General features: G+C 38.3%; 3 protein-coding genes across 3 annotated transcripts; 2 read left to right on the top strand and 1 right to left on the bottom strand.

The window, feature by feature from the left end:
• The first annotated feature begins 387 nt into the window (after nt 1-387).
• On the top strand, nt 388-1,516 carry LOC119980268. The gene is made up of 2 exons (XM_038822902.1): nt 388-618; nt 721-1,516. The coding sequence occupies exons 1-2, from the start codon at nt 436-438 to the stop codon at nt 1,513-1,515; spliced, it is 978 nt and encodes a 325-aa protein (XP_038678830.1). The 5' UTR covers nt 388-435; the 3' UTR covers nt 1,516.
• A 13,931-nt stretch (nt 1,517-15,447) lies between these two features.
• Nucleotides 15,448-16,467, bottom strand: LOC119981500. Its single transcript, XM_038824647.1, has 3 exons — nt 16,254-16,467; nt 16,076-16,143; nt 15,448-15,912 (listed from the first exon to the last, which is right to left on the bottom strand). The coding sequence occupies exons 1-3, from the start codon at nt 16,336-16,338 to the stop codon at nt 15,769-15,771; spliced, it is 297 nt and encodes a 98-aa protein (XP_038680575.1). The 5' UTR covers nt 16,339-16,467; the 3' UTR covers nt 15,448-15,768.
• Nucleotides 16,468-20,409: 3,942 nt separating this feature from the next.
• LOC119980697 lies at nt 20,410-23,146 on the top strand. The gene is made up of 7 exons (XM_038823492.1): nt 20,410-20,435; nt 20,521-20,641; nt 21,347-21,520; nt 21,627-21,739; nt 22,378-22,494; nt 22,598-22,724; nt 22,909-23,146. Exons 1-6 carry the CDS (start codon nt 20,410-20,412, stop codon nt 22,704-22,706), a joined length of 660 nt encoding a protein of 219 aa, XP_038679420.1. The 3' UTR covers nt 22,707-22,724; nt 22,909-23,146.
• Nucleotides 23,147-24,791: the final 1,645 nt, after the last annotated feature.

The following is a 24,791-nucleotide window of genomic DNA, read 5'->3' as shown; positions in this document are numbered from 1 at the left end:
CTCCCAACCCTTCGGTCAACCTATCTTTTAGTAAGATTGACTCTACGTACACCTACTCTTCGGTCATTCTTCGGAGAGGTGTGCTTCGGTTGGTCTTTTTAGACTTAGAGAAATTCACTTGTCTATATTACCTATTTATTAACATGTTCGGTCATCCATTGTGCAGATATGGCGAGCATGGAGGACTACGTCAACATGTTCAGCGTTGGGGCTTCGAAGGGCAAGAAGCACGGCATTGGTAAGGGAAACAGGAGGAAGCCGAACCCGAAGCGTTCAAGGAAGAATACAACGGGAGAGACTTCTGTTGCAGCCAACGTGCTCAACGCTCCCACCACTGTTCACAGTTCGGTCAGGGTGACTCAACCGAGCTCGAACCCCTCTCGGACTTCAGATTATGTCAACATCCCTCTTCCAGTGACCCAACCTCACCGAAGGATGGATATTGAAGACCTCACTGTTCATACCCCGAACTGGGATGTTCTGGTGAGTGACTCTGCCAATAACCCAACTATTGCAGGTAGGATGGTTGCGAAGGCTCCAACTCCGGCTGACTTCAGTCGATACGAAGCGCTTGCTTTGTCAGACAAGGTGTCAGAGCTGAACGTTGCAGCTATGAAGGTATGGTAATTTCACCTAACTTCAGTCTTGCTTTTTTGACTTGTTCATTTTACAAATGAAATTGATCCCGAAGTAATGAAGTCCGTCTTCATACCTATGTAGGTTGTTTCTGTTCTTGCCACATTGCCTGGAGGTATTGCCAACATGGCTCATAATGAAACAGCGGCCATTGAGCGGGCTGAAGCAGCTGCTTTGGCAAAGGCTAAGGCAGAAGCCGAGCTGGAGGCATTCCGTGCTGAATTAACTGAGAGGACCGAAGCACTGAATGCTGCAAATGCCAAGGAGCTGAAGTACCGTAAGGAGAAATTGAGGCTGGAAGCTGAGGTTACTAGGCTTTCAAAAGTTGCTGAAGTTGACCGAGTGAAGGCGATTGCTGAAGGCAAGGCCCTGGGGGTCCGGGAGTTCAAAGCTTCAGAGGAGTTCAAATTGACTCTTCGTCAAGAAGGCTACTTTGGTGGTCGTGGTGCCTTCAAGATGGCCAGGAAGGCTTTGATTGATGCTGGGCAGGATCCAAGTATTCTTGACAAGCTTTGCCCCGTTCTTGTTGGGAAGGATGGACTGGAGGAATCAAAGGAAGACATATATGCTGAACTCGCTAGGGCTGAGGATGAAGTACGTGGCCAGGCTGAAGATGAGGAGAACTTTGAGGAAGATTTCGAGGAGGGGGATGAACTCCCTTCAACTGTTGACCTTACCGCAGTCACATCCGATGAAGATCCTCCTCGTGTCATCCCTGCTGAAGGTGATTCTCCTATTCAAGCAACTGAGCCAGGTGAAGTTCGTGCCTTTACTCCTGAGGATGTTCCTCCTTCAAATCCTCCTGATCTTATCCAGCCTGAAGCTAGCCTGCATGAGCCTTCAGAGACTGAACTGCTTCCTTCAGTTGAAGATATTTAGCTCCTTTTTTTTTTTTTTTTTTTTTTGTAAACGATTAAGTATCTTTTGGTAATGATATCTTTCTCTTTTCATATTCAGTTCGCTCTACTTTGTTGTGAATGCTTGAAGTGTATTATTTTTTTTTTTTTTTTTTTTGACCTTACTTCGGTTGAAGATGCTTGAAGTGTACTTCGCGCGTGAAGTACTTGTCGTGGCCGAAGGGTTGGCTTCGGATGAAGCATACACTTCAAGATCGAAGTACCTGATTCGACTGAAGGGTCTAAGGGCCGAAGTGACCTAATTTTGAGACTTAGAAAATTTTTCTAAGCTTTGGGCTGAAGGGCCTATTTGGACCGAAGGGTCTTATGTGGACCGAAGGTCTTGTTTGGACCGAAGGGTCTAAGGGCCGAAGTGGCCTAATTTTGAGACTTAGAAAATTTTTCTAAGTTTTGGGCTGAAGGGCCTGTTTGGACCGAAGGGTCTTATTTGGACCGAAGGTCTTGTTTGGACCGAAGGGTCTAAGGGCCGAAGTGGCCTAATTTTGAAACTTAAAAAAATTTTCTAAGTTTTGGGCCGAAGGGCCTGTTTGGACCGAAGGGTCTTATTTGGACCGAAGGTCTTGTTTGGACCGAAGGGTCTAAGGGCCGAAGTGGCCTAATTTTGAGACTTAGAAAATTTTTCTAAGTTTTGGGCCGAAGGGCCTGTTTGGACCGAAGGGTCTTATTTGGACCGAAGGTCTTGTTTGGACCGAAGGGTCTTATGTGGACCGAAGGTCTTGTTTGGACCGAAGGGTCTAAGGGCCGAAGAGATTATGCAACAACTTCTGAACTGTTGTTTTATTAAGCTGATTAACAAGTAACAACTTATTGAAAAATTATTGTTCAACTAAACAAAATATCTACGCAAGTTATCAGCATTCCAAGGACGCATCTTCTTCCCCGGGGTTTCTGGGTCTTCAATCCTGTAAGTCCCTTCCTTGAATGTTTCAATTACTCTGAAAGGTCCATCCCACGTCTCCCCTAGCTTTCCGGGGTGCTTTCCTGCGGCCTCCTTCTTTCTTAAAACAAGGTCCCCTGGGTTGAACTTTCTTTCTTTGACCCTTCGGTTGTAATACCGGGCCGTCCTCTGCTTGTACGCAGCAGTTCTGATTCGAGCCTCTTCTCTAACTTCCTCCACCAAGTCTAAATTATTCAGAAGTGCTTCATTATTCTCTTGGATATTGAAGTTAATGATCCTTGTAGATGGGATTCCAATTTCTACAGGTATCACGGCTTCGGAGCCAAATGCCAGGGAGAAGGGTGTTTCTCCAGTAGAAGTCCGTGCTGTGGTTCGATAGGACCATAGCACACTCGGTAGTTCTTCCACCCATCTTCCTTTGGCACTATCTAGTCTTGTCTTCAAACCTTGGAGGATCACTCGGTTTGTCACTTCGGCTTGCCCATTAGCTTGTGGGTGACTGACCGAAGTGACTCTGAGATCAACCCCCAACTCTTCACATAGCTTCTTCATCTTTCCTCCGACAAATTGTCTGCCGTTATCAACAATAAGAGTTCTTGGTATCCCATATCTACAGACAATGGTTCTCCAGATGAAGTCTATTACCTTATTCTCGGAAATAGTTGCAAGCGGCTCCACTTCTACCCACTTAGTGAAGTAGTCCACGGCTACTATAATATATGTCCTTTGACCCGATGCTGGTGGGAATGGTCCAAGAAGGTCCATACCCCACTGAGCAAATGGACACGGACTCTGAATAGGCACCATCTGGCTGGGAGGAAGGTGTGGTACATTGGAATGCCTTTGGCACTTATCACATTTTTGAACAAGCTTTTTGGCGTCTGACACCATTGTAGGCCAGTAGTATCCACAACGTAGCACCTGATAACTTAATGTTCTCCCCCCTATGTGACTTCCACAAATTCCTTCATGCACTTCCCTTAGGGCATAATCAGCCTCTCTGGGCGCCAAACATCGCAGGTATGGAAGTGTGAAGGACCTTCTGTATAATTCTCCATCAATCAGAGTATATCTTGCTGCCCTTTTCCGGAGACTCCTTGCTTCATTCCTATCTTCAGGAAGTTTCCCTTCAAGCAGGAATTCTCTGATCGGGTCCTTCCAACTTGGTTCAGCTTCAACCGGAGCAACTTCTAGTTCAGCCAAAATACTTGGTTGAGGAAGTACTTCAATTCTGACCGAAGTAGGTCCTTTGGCTGAACAGGCTGAAGCTAATCGAGCAAGGACATCTGCTTTTGCATTTTCCTCCCTAGGTATTCGATTGATCTCTACCTTGGGAATCTTGGCCAGTAATTTCTTGACCGCAGCTAAGTACTTGACCATATTTGAGCCTCTCGCCTCATAGTCTCCCTTCATTTGTTCAGTTACTAGCTGAGAGTCACTGTTGATCAACAAATACTTAACTTCAAGTTCTACAGCAAGTCTCAATCCAGCTAGTACCGCTTCGTATTCTGCCTCGTTATTTGACGCTTTGAAATGAAAATGAAGTGCATGTTCAATACATATGCCCCCCGGACCAAAGAGGAGTACTCCGGCTCCGCTACCCTCTTGGTTAGAAGAACCATCAACGTAAAGGTTCCATTTTGGGTAGTCCTCTTCGGTCAGTGTCACTAAGGTTGGGCGACGACATTCAACAACAAAATCTGCTAAGGCTTGAGCCTTAATCGCATGTCTTGGTTTGTATTGAATGTCGAACTCACTCAACTCAATGGACCACTTTATCAATCTTCCTGATGTGTCCGGCTTCTGAAGTATGTTCTTCAATGGTTGGTCAGTAAGAACTACTACAGTATGGGCTTGGAAGTAGGGTCTTAATTTTCGAGCCGCAGTAACCAATGCTAAAGCAAATTTCTCTGCTTCGGTATAACGAGTCTCAGCATCTATCATGACCTTACTAACATAATACACTGGCTTCTGAATTTTATCTTCTTCCCGGATAAGGACTGCACTTACTGCATGATCTGTCGTAGCAAGGTACAAGTACAATACCTCTCCTTCTTTTGGACATGTTAGTAGGGGAGGATGTCCGAGGTATTCCTTTAAACCCTCAAATGCCTTCTGACACTCTTCAGTCCATTGAAATTCCTTGGCCTTTTTTAAGGCCTGGAAGAAGGGTCTACACTTATCACCCGACCTAGCAAGGAATCTCCCAAGTGCCGCTGCTCTTCCCGTTAATCTCTGAACCTCTTTCGGAGACTTCGGAGGTTCCATCTGAAGAATGGCTTCAACCTTCTCTGGGTTTGCTTCGATTCCTCTACTAGTGACAAGGAAGCCCAGGAATTTTCCTGAGCTTACTCCAAAAGCGCATTTGTCTGGGTTCAACTTCATTTGAAACTTATCTAAAGTGTTCAACACTTTTTGAAGATCTGAAGGATGATCTTCCGCCCTTCTACTCTTCACGACCATATCATCTACATATGCTTCTACTGATTTTCCTATCTGATCAGCAAAGACATGGTTTATCAACCTTTGATAAGTGGCACCAGCATTCTTAAGTCCGAAGGGCATAACCTTATAGTAATATGTCCCTTCTGGAGTTATGAATGAGGTGCTCTCCTCATCTATTGGGTTCATCTTGATCTGGTGGTACCCCGAATAAGCATCCAAGAAGCTAAGGAGTTCGTGGCCTGAAGTTGCATCCACTAATTGATCAATCTTAGGAAGAGGATAGCAGTCCTTAGGACAAGCTTTGTTTAGATCCGTGAAGTCAACGCACATACGCCACTTTCCATTCGCCTTCTTTACCATGACCACATTGGCCAACCAATCTGGATACCTCACCTCTCGGATGAAACCGGCTTCAAGTAACTTCCCCACTTCTTCCTTGATAGCAGCTTGTCTCTCTAGGGCGAAGTTACGCTTTTTCTGTTTGACCGGTTTAGTCCCCGGTATGATGCTCAAACTGTGGGAGATGACTTCCCTACTAATTCCTGGCATCTCATGCGCACTCCATGCGAAGTTCTTAATGTTAGAGAGGAGGAGCTTGGTTACCTCCTCAGCTAACTTTTTATTTAACAGAGACCCTAGAAATAACTTCTTTTCAGTTCCTTTCTCCACAGTTATTGGAAGAAGTGCTTCAACCGGTGTTGGCTTCAGTATCTTCTCTTCTTCCCGAACATCTAAGCATCCAACTGATATGGAGGTCTTCTTCTTGTCCTTCAAGTCCGTATAGTATATCATTCGAGCTAACTTCTGATCCCCACTCACTTCTCCTACCCCATTAGAAGTTGGAAACTTCATTTTGAGGTGGTAAGTAGAGACCACCGCCCGAACCTTGTGCAGCAATGGTCTGCCAATGATGGCATTGTAGGGGGATTGAACATCTACTACAAGAAGATCGATCATATGCATAACCGTCCTTGGATAGGTTCCCAGAGTAACAGGTAGGGATATGACTCCCTTGGGAACTATGGATTCCCCTGCAAACCCATATAAAGGAACCGAAAAGTTCTTCAATTTTTCTTCTGAGATCTTCATCTCTTTGAAGGCGTGATAGAACAAGATATCTGCTGCACTTCCATTATCCACCAGAACCTTTTTCACTGTGAAATTTGCGATGACTGCATCTATCACTAGGGCATCATCATGTGGATCCTGGATACCTTCAGCATCTTTTTCTGAGAAAGTAATTTTTTCTTCATCCCTTCTCGGCTTCTTTCTTTCCTTACTTACTTCATTTATTCGAGCATAAGCCCTTCTTGCTGAGGAGCTTTCTCCTCCTGCGGCCAAACCTCCTACAATAACTCCAATTGTCCCAGCAGTCCCCCTTTGGTGACGAGGAGACCTATCCCTTCTTCTTTGTCTCCTTCGGTCGTTATCCCTATCATCACCATCGGTTCTTCTTCTCTTTTCTTCTCTATCTGAAGTGAACTGCTTCAGGTAGCCTCGCCTTATGAGGCCTTCAATCTCATCCTTGAGATGCCTACATTCTTCAGTGTCATGACCATGATCCCTATGGAACAAGCAATACCTATCTAAAGTACGCTTTTCTGCCGGGGCCCTCATTTTCTTAGGCCACTTCAGTATATCCCTGTTACTTATTTCAAGAAGGATATTATGCAATGAATTATTAAGAGGAGTATAGGAACTATACCGAGGGACTGGACCCTGGTCAGTCTTCCTACTAGATTGATCATCCTTCTTCTTGTCATTCTTTCCTTCTACTCTTCCTTGCTTCTTGCTTGGAGGGGGCAAGTCTTTCTCAGTCTTTCCCAGGGCGCTCGAGCCTTTTTTGGTAGGGGCCGAGGAAGAAGAGAACTGAGAAATTTTCATCATGTCCTCTGACTGCATGAACTTATCTCCCCTAGCGTAGAGTTCTCCCATAGTCTTCGGGCGTTTTTTCGTTAATGAGCGTACATACGCTTCATCCCTTACTGTCCTTACCAGGGCCGAAATAGCTACTTCTACCTGGACATGTGGGATTTCCAAGCATGCTCTATTGAACCTTGCAAGAAATGATCGAAGTGATTCTCCATGCTCATGGTCAAGATTCATCAGATCCAAACTAGTCTTTGTCGTCCTTCGTGCGGCGGAGAAGTGAAGCGCAAGTTTCTCGGACAAGTCTCCAAAACTAGTCACACTGTGTCTCGGTAATCGATTGAACCAAGTTCTTGCTGGTCCAAAAAGGGTTGATGGGAATATCTTACACATTATCAGGGCATTTGCCCCCCGACACTCCATCATTGATTTGAAACCCTGGATATGATCACAGGGGTCAGTTAACCCTTCATACTTCTCCAGCTTTGGAACAATAAGGTGACGCGGCATTTCAGCTTCAAGTATTTCAGGAGCTAAAGGGGTCAACGTACTGTCCCACACTCCCTCCATTGGGGACACTCCTTGTAGTGCTGCAATCTTCTTGTTCATCTCATCTAGGTGTCGACCGACGTCTTCATTGTAGGTAGTTCCCCTTCTAGTACTTTCTCCAATGGTACCATCGGGATTCACCCTTCGGCTTGGTTCTCTAGACCTACCTGAATGTGAACTTCGCACCTCCTCATTGTGCGGGATTTCTTGGTTCACTTGTGTCTGTTGGTTCATGATTAGTTCAGTCAACATTTGCACTTGCTGGGAAAGTTGTTGGAATTGTTCCTGAGTGCAAGGTACCTGGGACGGTCCAGCATCCTGGTTATGCTGGTTGGTTCGGTCAGCAACATCCTCCTGGTGTTCCATCTCCTCATGACGGGGGTGTTCACCCTGCCCCCGGTCGGGAGCATTAGGGTCATCAACTCGACGGCTTGTTTCTGAAGTAGAAGCGACATTCTTTCTCAATCTGACCATTGTGAGTTTCTTTAGGGAAGTGTACTTCCTTCCCACAGACGGCGCCAAACTGATGATGTCTAAAACAGGTCTACCCTATCAGACAAATCAGCCAAGTCAGACTGAGCTGGAATAACTAATTTCTCCTTCGCTGGTACGTGATCTCTTCCTTCCTTCCTGCACAAGAAGCGAACGTAAGCTTCGGTAGGGCCCCGAGGGTGTACTCGGGGGGACCTCTCCGACGCTCAAGTCAGTACAGTACTAAACTTGGGAGGATGGCTCGTTGCTTCGAGCGTTGCCTCTTGCTCAGTAAGTATTTTAGAGTGCAGGAGTTAGATTGCTTACCTGAGGGCAGAGGTTCCCCTTTTATATGAGTTTGAAGTGTTTGAGTTGTAGTAGGAGTCAGACTCTCTCTCATTGGTTTTCCAGAGGGTTTCTCGGATGGTAAATTCTATCTGTATCCCTCTCCAAAGGGGAGTAGGACTCTATCTAGAATTGGCGTCCTATGAGGACTCTTCATCAGTTGAACTTCGTGCGTACATGCTTCTGTAGTACGGTTATCGAAGTGCGGTCTTCGGTCTTCGGTCTGATAGTGCAGAGGTATACACTTCGGTCGAGAACCGAAGTGTACCCTTCGGTACGTCACCCATATTGTCCTCACTGGAACTTATTCTGCCACGTGGCTTTCTCCCATTAGTGGGGGTATTTTGGGAATATCACATACAATTAAATTAGACCTGCCAATCTGCCATCATAACTAGAATGGTTTGACTTCAATATTTTTCAAGGCATTCTGAGGGACGAAAGTATTACTAATATTGCTGTTGTAAGTTGTAACCAATAACTAAGGTTAGTTGCATTGCAGTAGGTTTGAATCAAGAGTGATGTGGTTATGTGGTTGCTCTAGGGAGTAACGGGACATTTGGTTGGTGTTTTGAGGAGGGAATGAGGGTGAGATAATGGTGGGATTAGTATATTTTCTTATTTGGTTGAATTTTGGAGGATGAAATCTCGAACTCATTTCACACTCTATTCTCCCTTGTGGAGAATAGCCAAGCTTATCAAAATAGTGAGAATGGTTATTCTCCACAAAGGAGAATGAGTTTTGATGTGTAAAAAATTCTTTTAAACTTGTTATAAAATATTGTTTTATTTTCTAAAAAGAAAAAAAGGGTAATATGAAAATTGTACTATTAAAATTCTCACACTCGTGCTCACTCTTTATTTTATATCAAACATGATCATGCTCACCACATACTCATCTCACACTCACCTCATACTCATTTGCTTCTCATCTGATGCTCACCTCACATGATTATGAACCAAATGCCTCGTAATTAATTCATTAATAACTACTTATTGGGTTGAAGTATACGTGGGATTTGAGCTATAGAATAGTAGTTATAGAGGTGGACTCCAAGCTGGTGACTGATTTTCTTTCTAGTTCCTCCACCCCTGCAAATGTGGTGAGGCATCTTGTGGATCATATCCAGGCTCCATTGAACAATCCTGAATGGCAGGTGGTGATCAAGCATGTCTTTCGTGAGGCAAACCAATGTGTTGATTTCCTTGTTTCTTATATTTTTAGTTTACCTATGGGTACTGTTCATTACTTTTTATCTCCTCCATCCTCTTGTATTGATCATATCAGGGCTGATTTTTTGGGGATTGTCTACCCATAATGTTTCTGAATAAAGTTTCTACCTCCTTTTGAGTAAAAAAAAAAGCATAACACTAATTAAGCTTCAAAAAAGAAGCAAGCAAGTTAGTTAACACCTTGTCTACCCAACTAGCCAATGCTAGTTACGGATTTGGAGATGCTTATGATTTATGTATGTCATTACCTTTTAGTTTCTAATAATTAAGCATTGATTTTTCATGATATGGTATTACCTTTTAGTTTCTAATAATTAAGCATTGATTTTTCATGATAAGATATATAGAAATTGAAATGTTTGTGGTGGTAGGGTTCAATAATTCGGACTCACGCGCTACTCCTTCGAACGTATTCAACTTGCATTCATATGTGTTCTCTTAGAAAATTCAGCTCAAACACTACAAATCAATATTGTCCGCTTTACGACTTGGTTTTTCTTGGGTCATCGTCATTGGTTTTTAGGCCCAAAAAATGTGTTGGTTATGTGAGAGGGATTGAACCACACTTTGCTTATATGTTACTCACTTGGGTTATGCTTATCCGATGTGGGATTGAGTCCTAACATGTTACAACATCAACATTGTGTAAAGATCGTAGTAAGCATCAGAAATGCACACCCCAAATAACCAATTATATTGTCCATTTTTGGGATCTGATTCATGTAAAGACATCATATTACTATCACAAGTTTGTTTCTCCCAAACCCAGCAAGTGGGGTGAGCCCACTACTTCATTAAGCTTTGGAAAAATGCCTAGTTGTTTGTTAGGAGTGGGTTTTGCCCATATAAACTCATTGGTAGACTTGTGTCTAACCAACGTGGGACTTTTATGTTCTTAATAGTAAGTATGTGTTTTGGGATGAATACCACCTAAGTTATAGCGCTAATGAGTTGATCACTAAGGAGCTTATCAAGAACTCAGATTTTTAGGTGTCGATCAAAATAATGCTCCTACTCCTTCTTGTTGACATTTTAGACTTTGAGAGAACCCACATTACATGGGTCTACAATTGAACTTACAAGACAAACGGATGGGTGACCCATTCTTTCTCAAAAGTCAAGACTTGTGAGTTTGGTCCAAATACTTGACTAATAAACCCACTCAACATCTCCACATTTTTTCAACGTAGAACTTCTTGTGTGGGTTCCAACACTTCTCCTTCTCCTTCCATTCATGGAACAAATTGTTTGCATTCTCTATTTCTCTATACTCTATAAACAAATAAATTTAATTGTGTTTTTTTTGGTAAAGTCTACAATACCTGCAGGATTCATTAAAAACATACCAAGTGGTCCATTGAAGGAGTACATTCGTGCTTCCAAATTCAGAAGAAAAGGCATGATAAGTTGTTATATGAAGTGGAAAACAGCCCCCATTGAGGAATGCAATTATATAAGTTAGTGGTGACCATGAAATTGAGTGGGCTTCACCTCAATATCCACTTTCTATGAAATTGGATTAAGATATTCCTGGGATTTGTCAATTTGTGTGGTTTAAACAATGCTAAGATAGTTGTTATAATAAACAATGAATTCAGATTGCTTGATTACTTGTCCAACACTTATTATTAACACATGCAAAAGCAGTTTCTTTGGTTTGATTATGTTGACTTTTGCCCCCCCCCCCCCCTCAAATCATGGAAAAGATGTCCCAACAATTTTTGGGATTGAGAAGTGGAACTTTAGGGATTGTAAATGCAGGAAGCTAATGAATCAAGAAGAAGTTGGAGAAAGAAAAGTGACTCGATCAAGAAGAAGCAGAAATGGAACATTAATGAATCATGTTTCACCACATAATTATTATGTTGTTTGAAGAAATTCTATGAGGAGCAAATCCCCTAAAATTGTTAAATCAAGATATTATGTATGTATAAGTGTATGTATATATATCCTGCAATTCACTTTTGAAAAGTTTTAACTAAATACAACAAATTATTTTCTTTTTTTTTCTCATTTTAAGTGGTGTATGTGACATGGTTAAATTCAATCGGTTATATTTGAAATGCAATATATAATATTAACTATTGAATTAAAGTAAAATCCATAACCATAATATGTTAATTTAACATAAGGGTTTAAGTAAGTGGGTTTCCAACATATTGTGTTCATTAGTCCGAGACTTATGTATTGTGGGGAAAATTTTCTACAATCAATAATTTAGGATAGAAGATCATTAGCAATCCTGCAAAACCCACAAGCGACGTTAGAGGTTCCTTAATTTGAGGGGTTTTGGCCAAGGAAGTTTCGACGATCAAGTCAATCATGTATTTCTCTCAAATATGTGTGAAATATTTAGTGTATAAGTAACCCCTTACTTGGTGCCGAAAGCCTCCCCTTATAGTAAAGGATTCGTAACGTCCAAGATAAAAATCTTGAGAATTGATTGGGTTCAAAATACTTTTGGCGTGTGTCAGAGTAAATCCATGGGATTTGGCATTTTCCATAGAGAGATTAGTTATTTCGGATATGCTGTCAGAAATAATGGATGTCTCGAGAAGATTACGAGGTGATTCGTAGAACATAGGCTTAGAAGGGATATCGACCAAGTAAACTGATGACGTCGGATTACGTTCAATGTAGACAGGCTTAAGGTTGTATGTTGAAGTCGAGGAGGCAATATAGCGCTATGCTTGAGGGAATTGAGGTTTGACATTGTAGGCATGGTGCTTGGTGTCGTCAACATTAGGGTACGATGCAGTCAGAATTTGTCAGCTGTTGACCAATAGTTGCATGTTTTAGGGCTTTCGTCTTTCATGGGCCGTGTTGTGGGGTGCTAGAGGTGGATTATAGATAAAGGATAAATTAATGATGATTATACCATAGATGTTATATATTGATTTGTGATCAACGTTAATTGAGATGGATAACGATTTTTGGTCATAACATGTATAAAGAAAAACACCAAATTAAGCTTATATATATATCAAGATATCAAGATAAAGACATAGTAGAATTATAGAATCCAACAATTAATTAATTGATATTTACTATGATTAACATTTTCAACTAAATTAATTTTAAGCCCCCAAGAGATAATAAAAAAATAAAATAAAATAAAGATATCTCTAAATGAACCTCTTAGCCATAATCATCGATAATGGGACAAAATTAATCATGCTTAATTACATCTATTACATCCTCATAATTCTTTTGTTAAGCATTCCATCCTCATAATTAGTAATACATAATTAATACCCTATGTAGTGTGTTTATATATATATGTGTGCGCGTGCTCTTGTAAAGACTAAATAAAGAGCATTTCTACTAGCTAAATAATGATAGTAATAAATTTAACAGTCCACACATCTTCCAAATTGTGGTCGTGGAGTGTGGCGGTTGTTTGCACCTGATCCTGGATAATCATTCAGCTCCACCGCCAATATCCTTCCGTTAACCACAACCACCTCTTCCTCGAAATTCTTCTCAATACTTGCCTATTTAAACATGCATGTATCAATACAAAGTAATTAAATTATTGCATGATATATATATATATATATATATATATATGTATGTATGTATGTATGCATATGCATATAAGTCTTAGCTTATTTTTTGTTTCATTGATTAATTTGCTAGGTATGCTTTGACATATATACCTGGAGGCGGGCATTCTCTATAACTTGAGGAGTTTGAATTCCATTTCCATGCCACAGTTTTTCGATTCCTGCAAGCACACACACAACAACATATATCATGTTATCAAAACTATCGACCAAAATTCAACCCAATAAGTTAATCTTTAAAGAAACTGAGAGAGGCATTGAAACTTACTTGTAACCGGAACGGCGTGGTTTAAACTGAGGAGGTGAGTAATCCCCAATAGAATCACTAGCAGATGAAAGAAAGAGCATGCCATTTCTATGGCAATCTCTAGCTATATGTAGTTGACAAACTAGCTCTTCTCTTTTTGGTCTCTTTATGTTGCTTCTCTTGTTGCCGCAGGTGTGCTCAATTTATATGCATTTGACATGGTAGATTTTTCTACATGTTTTGTGATATTGGAGGGTGGAGACAACATGCATTTGTAATTTTGTAATATGTGTGTTTGTACAAGTCAAAAGGTTATGTTCATTGTGGGGGGAGCTCCTCTCAATGTCAACCATAGATATATGGAAACTCCCAAAAATGGAAAAAAAAGAAAAAAAAGAAAAAGAAAGAAAGAAGAAGAGATCTTTTGGTAGGATTTGATGGAATTTATTTTTATTAAATTTAGTGAAATGGGGTAGAAAAGATGGAGCACACTATGCAAGTGGATTGTGACAAAAATAAATTAAGAAATTAAATTATGGTCTTGCACTATATAAATTTAGGTCAATTTCAACTAGTAATTTTTAATGGAATATCAACCGATTTGAGCAATTTTTCCCGAATCAATTACATATTTTGATAGGATCGTGCCGGCTTAGTGAGTGGGTCACCGGTTTTTCATTCTAACCGGTTGACACGGTCCGAATTTTATAACAGTGAGCAAAACAACACTTGTGGGCAATCAGATTTGGAGTGGACATGGAAAGTGGCTATCAATCATATCTTTGCTAGATTCAGCGACAACCTAAATAAGAAGTGCTTCTAGCTTTTAACTTCTAACAAGTCCAAACTCTAGATTTGGGGCAGAAGTTCTGAGTTCCGACCACGAGTTTTGATTCGAGAAATACAAAAACTAAGGACACTTATGGCTTCATTTGCACATGGGTGACTTAATTAGCATCAACATTGGAGTTCATAGGAATGGGAGGGGCTCCAATTCCTGACAACAATTTCGGCTCCAATTCTTCCACAAAAATCGATAATTTATTTTTTAAAATGACATATTAGAGTTTAGGAGTTAGAAATTAGTGTTTAGGGTATAATTTTTAGTGTTTAGGATTTAGAATTTAGAATTTAGCGTTTAAGATTTAGAATTTAGTATTTAGAATTTTTTTCCCCCAAAATCTACTATATTCTAACATTATGAATATCAAAATACTTAATCACACATTTGAATGTTACAGGTGGTAATGCTTTCGTAAGTAAATATGTCAGATTATCGCAAGAGTGAATCTACCGAACATATATATCACCAATCCTCTGGAGTTTGTGCATAGAAAATTTTTGGAGAGATGTGTTTAGTTCTGTCATCTTTTATGTGTCCTCCTCAGAGCTGGGTTATACATGCAATGTTGTCTTCAAACAAAAATATTGGGATACCCTTAACTAATTGAAGTCCGCACTTTTCTTGAATATGAGAAATCATTGATCTCAGTCACATACATTCCCAACTAGCTTCATGAATTGCCAATATCCCGGAACTTTATAGTCGCAATATGAGATCCCCACCACGCGGGTAACTGATTTCTTGGTAATATTTTTTTGTTTTAATATATATAATGTACAAAAACTTGAAACACAACACGCTAATCATTTATTTCATTACACATTTAACACACTTGCATAAACTTGAATGCAACCCACTCAAACATCATAAGTTTATTAAATACCACACTTAAATAAATAATTCCAGCCTATATGAACTTACCATCTTAATTTTTCAAGAAATCAGAAACATTTAAATGTGTAAAATCATTAGAAATATTAAAATCATCAAAATTTGCAAAGTTTGTTTGCATAACTTTTGTTTTTTCGTTGATGGAGGCTTGATATAGATCAACCAGATGCCTAGGCGTATGACAAATATGAGACCAATGTCCTTGAGCACCACATCTGAAACAAGTCTCTTCATTACCCTTCTGGGGTTTGTTTTGTAAACCCTTGTCATTTTTTATTTTTTTGACTTGGTTCATCATCATACATCTTCTAGTGGTGGGGTTTATTTTTATGACTTGTTTCAGCATCATATCTCTTCTGGTGGTATGGTTGAAAATAATTAACTCCACGATTTTACAGCCATGACCACGGCATCGTCTTCTTCTTTAAGTTATTCCATATTGTCTTCATTAGTCCGAAACTTATGTATCGAGAAAAACATCAAATTCAGCTAAGTTTGAAGTCGTGTGAACTGTGAAGAGAAAGACACCAGTAGAATTGTAGAATCCAACAATTAATTAATTGATATTTACTATGAGTTACACTTTCGACTTAATTAATTATAAGCCCCCAAGCGATTAAAAAAAAAAGGGTAAAGAAATTAAGATATCTCTAAATTAAATGAACCTCTTAGTCATGATCATTGGACACTGGGACAAAATTAATCATGCTTCATTACAGCTATTACATCCTCATAATTAGTATTACTTAATTAATACTCTATGTAGTGTATATAAATATATAAATATATGTATATTATATATATATATATATATATTAAAGAGTATTTCTACTGGCTAAATAATGATAGTAATAAATTTAACAGTCCACACATCTTCCAACTTGTGGCCGTGGAGTGTGGCGGTTGTTGGCACCTGATCCTGGATAATCATTCACCTCCACCGTCAATATCCTTCCTTTAACCACAACCACCTCTTGCTCCAAATTCTTCTCAATACTTGCCTATTTAAACATGCATGTATCAATACAAAGTACTTAAATTAATGCATGATATATATATATATATATATATATATATATATATATGTATATGTATATGTATATAAGTCTTAGCTTAGTTTTTGTTTCATTGATTAATTTGCTAGGTATGCTTTGACATATATACCTGGAGGTGGGCATTCTCTATAACTTGAGGAGTTTGAATTCCATTTCCATGCCATAGTTTTTCAATTCCTGCAAACACACACACACAACAACATATATCATGTTATATAAAACTATTGATCCGAATTCAACCCAATAAGGTAATCTTTAAAGAAATCGAGGGAGGTATCGGAACTTACTTGTGACCGGAACGGCGTCGGTTAAGCTTAGGAGGTGACAAATCCCCAATAGAATCACTAGCAGATGAAAGACAGAGCATGCCATTTCTATGGCAATCTGTTGCTATATGTAGTTCTTCTAATTTTGGTCTCCTTATGTTGCTTCTCTTGATGCAGCAGGTGTGCTCAATTTATATGCATTTGACATGGTAGATTTTTCTACATGTTTTGTGATATTGGATGGTGGAGACACAACATTTGTAATAATGTGTGTTTGTACAAGTCAAAAGTTTGTGTTCATTGTGGGAGGCTTCTCTCAATATGAACCATAGATATATGGAAACTTTCAAAAATAAAAAATTTAAAAAAAAAGGAAGAAAGAAAGAAAGAAGAGATCTTTTGGTAGGATTTGATGGAATTTATATTTATTAAATTTAGTGAAAATGGGGTAGGAAAGATGGAGCACACTATGAAAGTGGATTGTGACAAAAACAAATTAAGAAATTAAATTATGGTCTTGCACTATATAAATTTAAGTCAATTTCAATTTTGTAAACTTTAGTGGAGATTATCATCATTACATTCAAGAATAGGTTGGAGAAATTTTATAATCTCATATTGGTCGCAAAAAGTTGAGACCGACTAAATTCTTAGTGGCATTGGCAATTAGAAAGTTTGAGGCCAGAACAACTTTTTTTAGTATCATCCACAGATCCCTCTAATATATATTTACTTTAAAATATATATATAATATATATATATACACACACACATATATACAAACATGTATATATATATGTATATAATGTAAAAGTGAAACTAACTAAACCTTCCAGAGAAAGAAAGTTAAATCAAATTATAAAGTAAATTGTTATGTATATATAGGTATTGTTTAAGCACTAATGTTTTGCCTTCTAAAGAAAAGTACATAAACACAAGTTGCCAATGATGTTGTTGGCTTGGTAGTAAGCTACATGCGAGTCATGCTCTCCCATTTGGATTTAATTTTCTTCGGAGGCACAGTTCACACATAAATTCCATGTATTAGCCTAACATGCATAGTTTGTGGATTAATACGTAGGTTGATGAGTTTATTCAATACCCACTCAAAGGGTATTGATCGGGGATTCCACCATAAAATAATATATATATAAGGTTTGAAATACATGTAAACAATGGTTTGGTTCATGGGTTGTTCTATGATTTCCTGATCCATTTCAATTTATAGAAATATCTTATTTTCTAGTCATTGGCCGGATCCAAAAATGTTCAAGGCTTCAAGCACCATAATTAGTTTATTTTTTTTTAATGAAAAGATTCATAATTACTTGTTTAACATATCGGACAAGCTTGGTTTGCACATAATAGACAAACTAGATTCATTTTGTTTCTTTGTCTATGGTGCAACTATCTATATCTATATATATATATATATATATATATATATATATAGGAATTCTCTTATGTGAACCAAAAAATGTGGATCAACTTTGTAAACCAAAATCTAATGGTTGTAATAAAGCACAACATAAGTGGGGGCCACACATTTACTATGGGACCCACCACATCTATGGTTGAAAAACAAGTCCACAAAGTTGCTCCACACTTTTGATCCACATAGGAAAATTTATATATATATATGATTTAAATCAATGTCTTCAAAAGTCAATAGATCACATAATATTGTCTAGAATTCCTTCATCCACGTACCAATCACAATTTTAAGAAACAATTCGTTTTGGAATTTACTTCCAAGTCTCATCATCACACCTAGTTGACCATAATAATATCATGTGAAGCATTAATTAAGTTGGCCTACCACACTTTCTTCTCTTGCTTCATCACGATGAAGTGTTTTGTGAGGACATTAGTTGTAAATCAACTATTCATAGTCGTTGTCTTTTGAGTTGTAATTAATAAACATTGGAGGTGCGCCACTCTCTCATATAACAAGTCAACTATGCATATTCTTGGCAAAACTTTCATATGTTTTGTATACACACCATGTGGTGCACACAACATTACACTTCCACTTTTGAAAAATTGGGAAGTTCATCAACATTTTTTTTAAGCAAGAGTACATTAAAATTAAAAGAAGCGAAAATGTTAAAAAAATCTCAATGTTTATTGTCTCAAATGAACGCACATGATTTATGTGAAATCGTGGGTCCTATATGATTCATATGAAATTGTGCGTGTCCATCTTTGCGTTTGGGATAGCTTGGACAAAAAATATGGGATTGTAAAACAAGTTTAACACCCTATCCATAAAAAAAAAATACCAAATACAGACCAAACACTTCAAATCAAACTCAAACGCATACCAACCCAGAGATTTAAGCAGACTCAGACATTGCCTTTACCCTAGGTGATGTCGTTGACAGACCGCCAAGAAATAATGTTTTCTTCTCATTCTTGCTCTCTTCAAGCTTTCTACTCGTCTTTCCTTTTCTTCGCTCTCTCAAAAATAGCTAAGTTATCTTTGTCTTGCTGTGACTTTATCGCAAAGATACAAGTCAACGCCCATCTTGGCCTTACGTTCCTCCGATCTTCTTTTATTCATTAATTCTCTCGGCAATGTCAAACTCTGAAGAATTCATTTTTTCATCTCTTCTATTGTGATAATACATCATGGTTAGTCAAATATGCCTCGAAGCAATGCTAATCGCATGAATAAAGCTACATACCGACAAATCTCCACAAAAGTCCGAATGAGATTTGACAAATGAAGGGCAATCTTCCAATCTCTCTCCTCAGCTGGAATCTCAACAAATTCCTTTACCCGTCGATGACCTCAAGATCAGCTTGGAAGCCCTTCTCTCACTTATGGTTTGGAACTACAAAAAACAAGATACTAAGTTTTAGTCGACATTAACTAAAGACAAACTAGTAGAACAACACTTACATTTTGGGAGCCTCCATGCAGACTCAATCATGTTTTCCTCTCCGAACAGAACACCATCCTTCCCTTGGCAAAAAAAACCCTCAGTTTTTCAGACAATGCCATGATCGTTAGAACAGAAATTTGATCCTATGTTTGCCCAGAAACAAAGGACACTTGAAGCAACTCATTCAACCCGAATTCCTCATTATGAATCTCGGATAAAAACTAGATAGCCAACACAACCTTCTAAGAGTTGGGCATCAATTGACTCAGTCACAAACCAAATTGTCTTAGCAAAGCTCCACGTAGATTCGAGATTGGGAATCTAAAACCAATCTTGAACATGACTTCGTATACTCCGATTTCTCTATCTTTATCCTAGTCTACTCATTCCCCATGGCTGGATAATCTTAGCCATATCTCATTAGGAATCCCATACAAATTCTGAATACGTGCTAAGTCTTCTTCTCCAAACTTGGCTTCGACGTTTGACTCAATTGTAGAATACCACCCCCTATGCCATGATGGTTAGGGGATGACTCTCCATGAACCTCCTATTCTCTTTCTCCAACTTCGGATTCTTCTGGAATCCCTTCCATGCATGGAGACCCTCTTTTCAAACCACATGATCCGACTTCTGACATAGTTTTCTCAACATTTTGTTGGTCAGGCTCCTTTTGAAGAATGAGACCTTACAACAGTAACGACCTCACTGTCGTCTATGGCGACACCTTCGCTTATCACTTTAACCTTGATTGAATTCTCTGAACTCACCATTTCGTATGTGTGAATGTAAAAAAATTTAAAGGTCAAAAAGAAATTTACCTTTGTTGTAGAACAACACATAAGTTCTGTCAAAGGCAAAAAGCAAGAAAGTCTGAATGACGAACACCTTTTTCTCTCTTGAAAGTTGTCTTGTTTGATGTCTTTTCGCAAATATCAAAGCAACATCATTAAGCGCCATCTCACTTAAAATGAGGCATCTCACCTCGAAACATGGTAGAATTTGTTTCTTGTATCTATTTAGATACGTTGGATGAGACACGTCGAAAAACTATCTCCCACACTTTCTCACACCCTTTGTTTGCGCACGACAACCATAAACTCATTTATTGCATATATGTCAGTGCATTTATTGTTAAACTTTCTTGTTTTATAGAGCAAGCTATCTATCGGAAATCGCTTTGCTCTTAATGGCAACTCCCTCCAAAGAATAAACATATTTAGGGTACCTCACTTGCATACAAAAGTTCTTTATTGATATATGGATTCTTCGCGTTGTAGGAACTCTAGATGACATTCCTGAGTTTTACCACATGGTATACTCAGGCCTATTCATGCCTACTTTGGCTTACTTAGATTCTCTCTATTAAATCTTGAAAACACCTAGCTACTAAAAATCAGGTCGGCTGTAAGTCCTCGCCTTAGCACACTCACGACAAGTTGGAGTCCCTGGGTTTCACCTCATGGTATTCCCAAGACAACTTATTTGCATCAAAATTTTATATTTTTTGGCTTTCGTCAAGTCCTTTTCGATTACCTTCTCTAAACTAAAACCTTGGTATTGCCTCTCTGCTAAAACAAGATCAACTGTAAAACCTTACCCCCGCACATACACGTTAAGTTGTAAATCTTGAGTTTCACCACATGGTGTTCTCAATGTTACTATACTTTCATGGCCTCTTAAAACACTACAAGAAATTCGTGGAAAACCAACCACTTTTTTTCAATCGATGATTTTGGTTGGAATTTACAACCGCGTTTGCAACTGATTTCCAACCGTTTCTCATTATATTAACATTTACCAACCGATAAAATATTGGTTACAAATCGATAGGAAAAACTAATTTTCCAATCGACTTTCCAACCCATATTTCGGTTGACAAATATAAGACCTTATTTTAATTTTTTGAAAAATACTTCCAACCGAACGTTCGGTCGGAATATTTTATTTTGTTTTTGTTTTTATATAGAGCAATCAGATTATGTTCCAACAGATAATTACGGTTGGAAAATCAATTTTTCACTTTTTTTAATTATGTACTGAAATTTAAATTGCAAACCGATTTTATCAGCTGGAAACTAATTTCTATTCTTAAAAAAATTGACTTTATATTTGTTTTTTCCAACCAAAATTTCAGTTGAAAAATAAAATTAATCTTAATTTAATAGATTTTTTCTTTCCAACCAAAATTTTGGTTGGAAACAAAAAATACACGGCAACTTATAGTATCATTTGCGCGCATATATACTCCAAAAAAAACCCTCCCCTTCTCTTTGTCATCTCTCAACGCCATCCCCATCGCCACCTCATGTCGCCGTCACAACTGGTCATTTTCGTTGCCGCTGTCGTAGTCACCAACACTACCTACCGTCCCTTGCCAAACTAATTTCTATTCTCCTGGTAAGATTCATGTGTTTGTCTCTTAGCTTCTCTTTGATTTTAGGTTTTATCAGGGGAAACAAAAATTAGCTTCTCCTAGCAAGATTTCTATTCTATTTGATTTTAGATTCACCCTTTTCTCAGACCCAGCCTTCGACCCCATCACCAACGCCACCTATTGTCGCAGTTGCGATCATCGTCACTTGTCGTTGATGCGTCCATCACCATCCCTTGCCACTGGTAACATTTTCGTCTCTCTCTTAGTAAGCCTCTATCATGTCCTTTATGCCTTTTGATATTCTTCAAGTTTAACTAGTGAACTTAGATTTGTATAGGTTGTTTTGGCTAGGTTTTTTTCACATATATAAAAAACCTATCTATGAAGGTTGCTCAATCCCTGAGCTTCAGCATCATGCCCCTGGAGCTCCAATAGTACTTGTTCTGGAATGCTATTGTTTTTTCCATATCTTTTTGATTGATCTACATTTATTGATATGGGATAGGGATCAAAATAAAATGCTGTTGTTGGCTATAGATGTGGAGATTGAGAAATAGAAAATTAGTTAATTTGTGCAAATATCTTTCCTGCTACTAGTATGTTTGTTGTGATGACATTAACATTGTCATTTTGGATTTATTTTGAATGGTTGCTGATGACTTCCATTTTTAGGCACAAGTTGCTTCATCTAATTAATAAGTGACCAATATTTAGTATTTAGCGTTCTATTGTTCAACCGTCTTCTTCTTTTTTGCAGGCCTCTTGTTGGCACTATATCACAAAAATATACCTATTTTCATTTGCACTTTCACTTTTTTTTTTGTTTATACTCCTTATTCTATTCTTGTTAGTATGATCTTTGGGTTGGATTTAATTCCAGGAAAAAGCTATATCTACCTCACATTATTCCCAGCCTAACAAGCTTGAATATGAAATGGCCATGGACTGGTGCTTATTGCAAGAAAGTTGGAGCCTCACCTGGACAGAACTGCAGAAGGTGTCGAATTGATTCAACTTGGATAAGCAGACAATGTTTTGCCCAATGTCCTTTTCTTTGTTTTTCTTATATGATTTTAACATATTTTATTTTTCTTATATAGAAAGATGAGAATGAAGAGAGTAGTGAGAGTTCCAGTGATTAGCCTCAAAATGTTTGATATTCCACCAGATGATTACCTCTTGGAGAAAATATGGACAGAAACCAATTAAAGGTTCTCCTCATCCAAGGTGTGTAATTGTTTTGGTTCAATTTTACAAATCTTTGAAACTTCAAATCTATAGTTTATTGTCCTGCTCTAGAATCCCTGTCTTCATATTGGGTATGATTGAGAATACATGCAGCTAGCATACATGTTGCTTCTACCATGTTTGGATTCTTGTAGACACTAATTCAAGTTATTTGCAATTGCAGCTGCAGCATCAACATTCAGACGATTTCATTCCACGAATCAAGGCATGATATGATAATATGAAGTGGTGATATTTATGAGGATGAGGATGAGGAGGGAGTTGAAAATGACGATGATGAATATGATTGAATTGCTTTAAGTTAAGTTATTTAATCGAGTCTTATGATAAATTGATGAAATACTATTTGATGTATTGGATTATTTGATGAAATACTATTTGATGTGGTTTTAGATTCGTGAGTTTTCTGTCTCGAAAGAATTTTTAACAGGTGACATAAAGTATAATTAAATTTTTTTAAAATTTTATTATAACATTACCAACCAATATATCGGTTGCAAATTACCAACTGATTTTGAATCGGTTGGATAAACATTTCCAACTAAATGTTTTCCATACCCACCAAAAAAATTCCAATGGGAAAAAAATTTTGCAACAGAAATATTGGTTGCAAATTACCGACCGATTATAAAAACGGTTGGAAAAAAGTTTCCAACGAGGTATTATCCAATGGAAATATATTCGGTTGGAAAATAAGATTTTCAACCGATTTTTCCTAGATTTCCAACCGGTTTAGCGGTTGGAAAATCGATAATTTCTTGTAGTGAAATGGATTTCACTACTTGGTATTCCCAATCATGCTATCTCTTCTGAAATCATCATTCAAGATAGTTATTGTCTGGCTTCAATATGCCTGCATAGTTGTTCTCACAAATGTACTTAAATCACCTGACGAAACTCAACCCGACTTTACTTCTCTCTAAGTCACAAGCTACACTTAACTTATAGAGTGGGGACAAACTGTAGTGATCAAAAAATGGTCAGGCCCATTTTCCTCAGGTACAGTTCAATGCCTATTCAACTCTTTGACTAACGAGGCCCAAGGCCCAATCTTTGTGTATCAGGTCCGCTATGTTCACTACGAACTATCCACGAATAGGCTCATGGACCACCACAGGTATGATAGTTATACACTCTTCCTTTACTGTTTGCATCATGTGCATAAGTGGACATTCTCAGATCAGGCAACTTGCCGTCCAAACTTGTGTCTTCAACTTGCCTTCATCATTTGCCTTAGTCGTAGTTACCATAGTCGACCTCAAGATTTGACCAACCATAAACTTTCCTTCAGCATCAAGCCTGGAGGATCGACATAAACTTTTCAACTTGCACCCGTGCTATCACAAGGGACAAGCCACAATTGGTGGCATATTTTTTTGTTAGCAATCTTATTAGTCCCTATTTCTAACACAAGTCACTCTCAAAATATCCCACTACAGATCATCCTTAAGATCTAACCTCATCTAGTCTCTCTTTTCTCCAAAAGAAAATAGATCGATCCTCGCACACTCAGAGACTATGTTCTCTTCAACTTTAAACATTTTTCTCCATTCTCTCTTTCTAAACACTCTCTCTGCCGCGTCTCCCTCCATGGTCATACCTACACACATTTACATTTATTGTAGCTTTCTTTTTGACTTACATTTTTATTGACTTGACTGTCAAAGCTTTTTTGGTCGACACTCCATCAGTTTCAAGTTTTTTTTTTATTGTCATCTACCTACGTGTCTTGTAGCTCGTTGGTGGCCTATCTCACATTTTTCATCGATTGTAGTTTGAGCACCTATAATGAGTAGTATGTCTAGTGTGATTTTGAAAGTTTTATTATTTTTTACACTTGGTTGTAGCTTCTTGTTAGAAAGATTAATCACACCATTTTCATCGATTGTAGTTCGAGCACCTACAATGAGTAGTTTGTCTAGTGTCATTTTGAAAGTTTTAGGATTTTTTGCACTTGCTTGTAGCTTCTTATTAGAAAGATTAAGCAACTCTATGAACTAGAGTTTTTACCCAAATAATACTATTTTAAAAATTATATACTAGTAT

This window comes from Tripterygium wilfordii, chromosome 16 (genome assembly GCF_013401445.1).
Source record: "Tripterygium wilfordii isolate XIE 37 chromosome 16, ASM1340144v1, whole genome shotgun sequence".
Taxonomy (NCBI): Eukaryota; Viridiplantae; Streptophyta; class Magnoliopsida; order Celastrales; family Celastraceae; genus Tripterygium; species Tripterygium wilfordii.
Note: the sequence above shows the minus strand (reverse complement) of the source record. Positions and strands in the feature narration are given on the sequence as shown.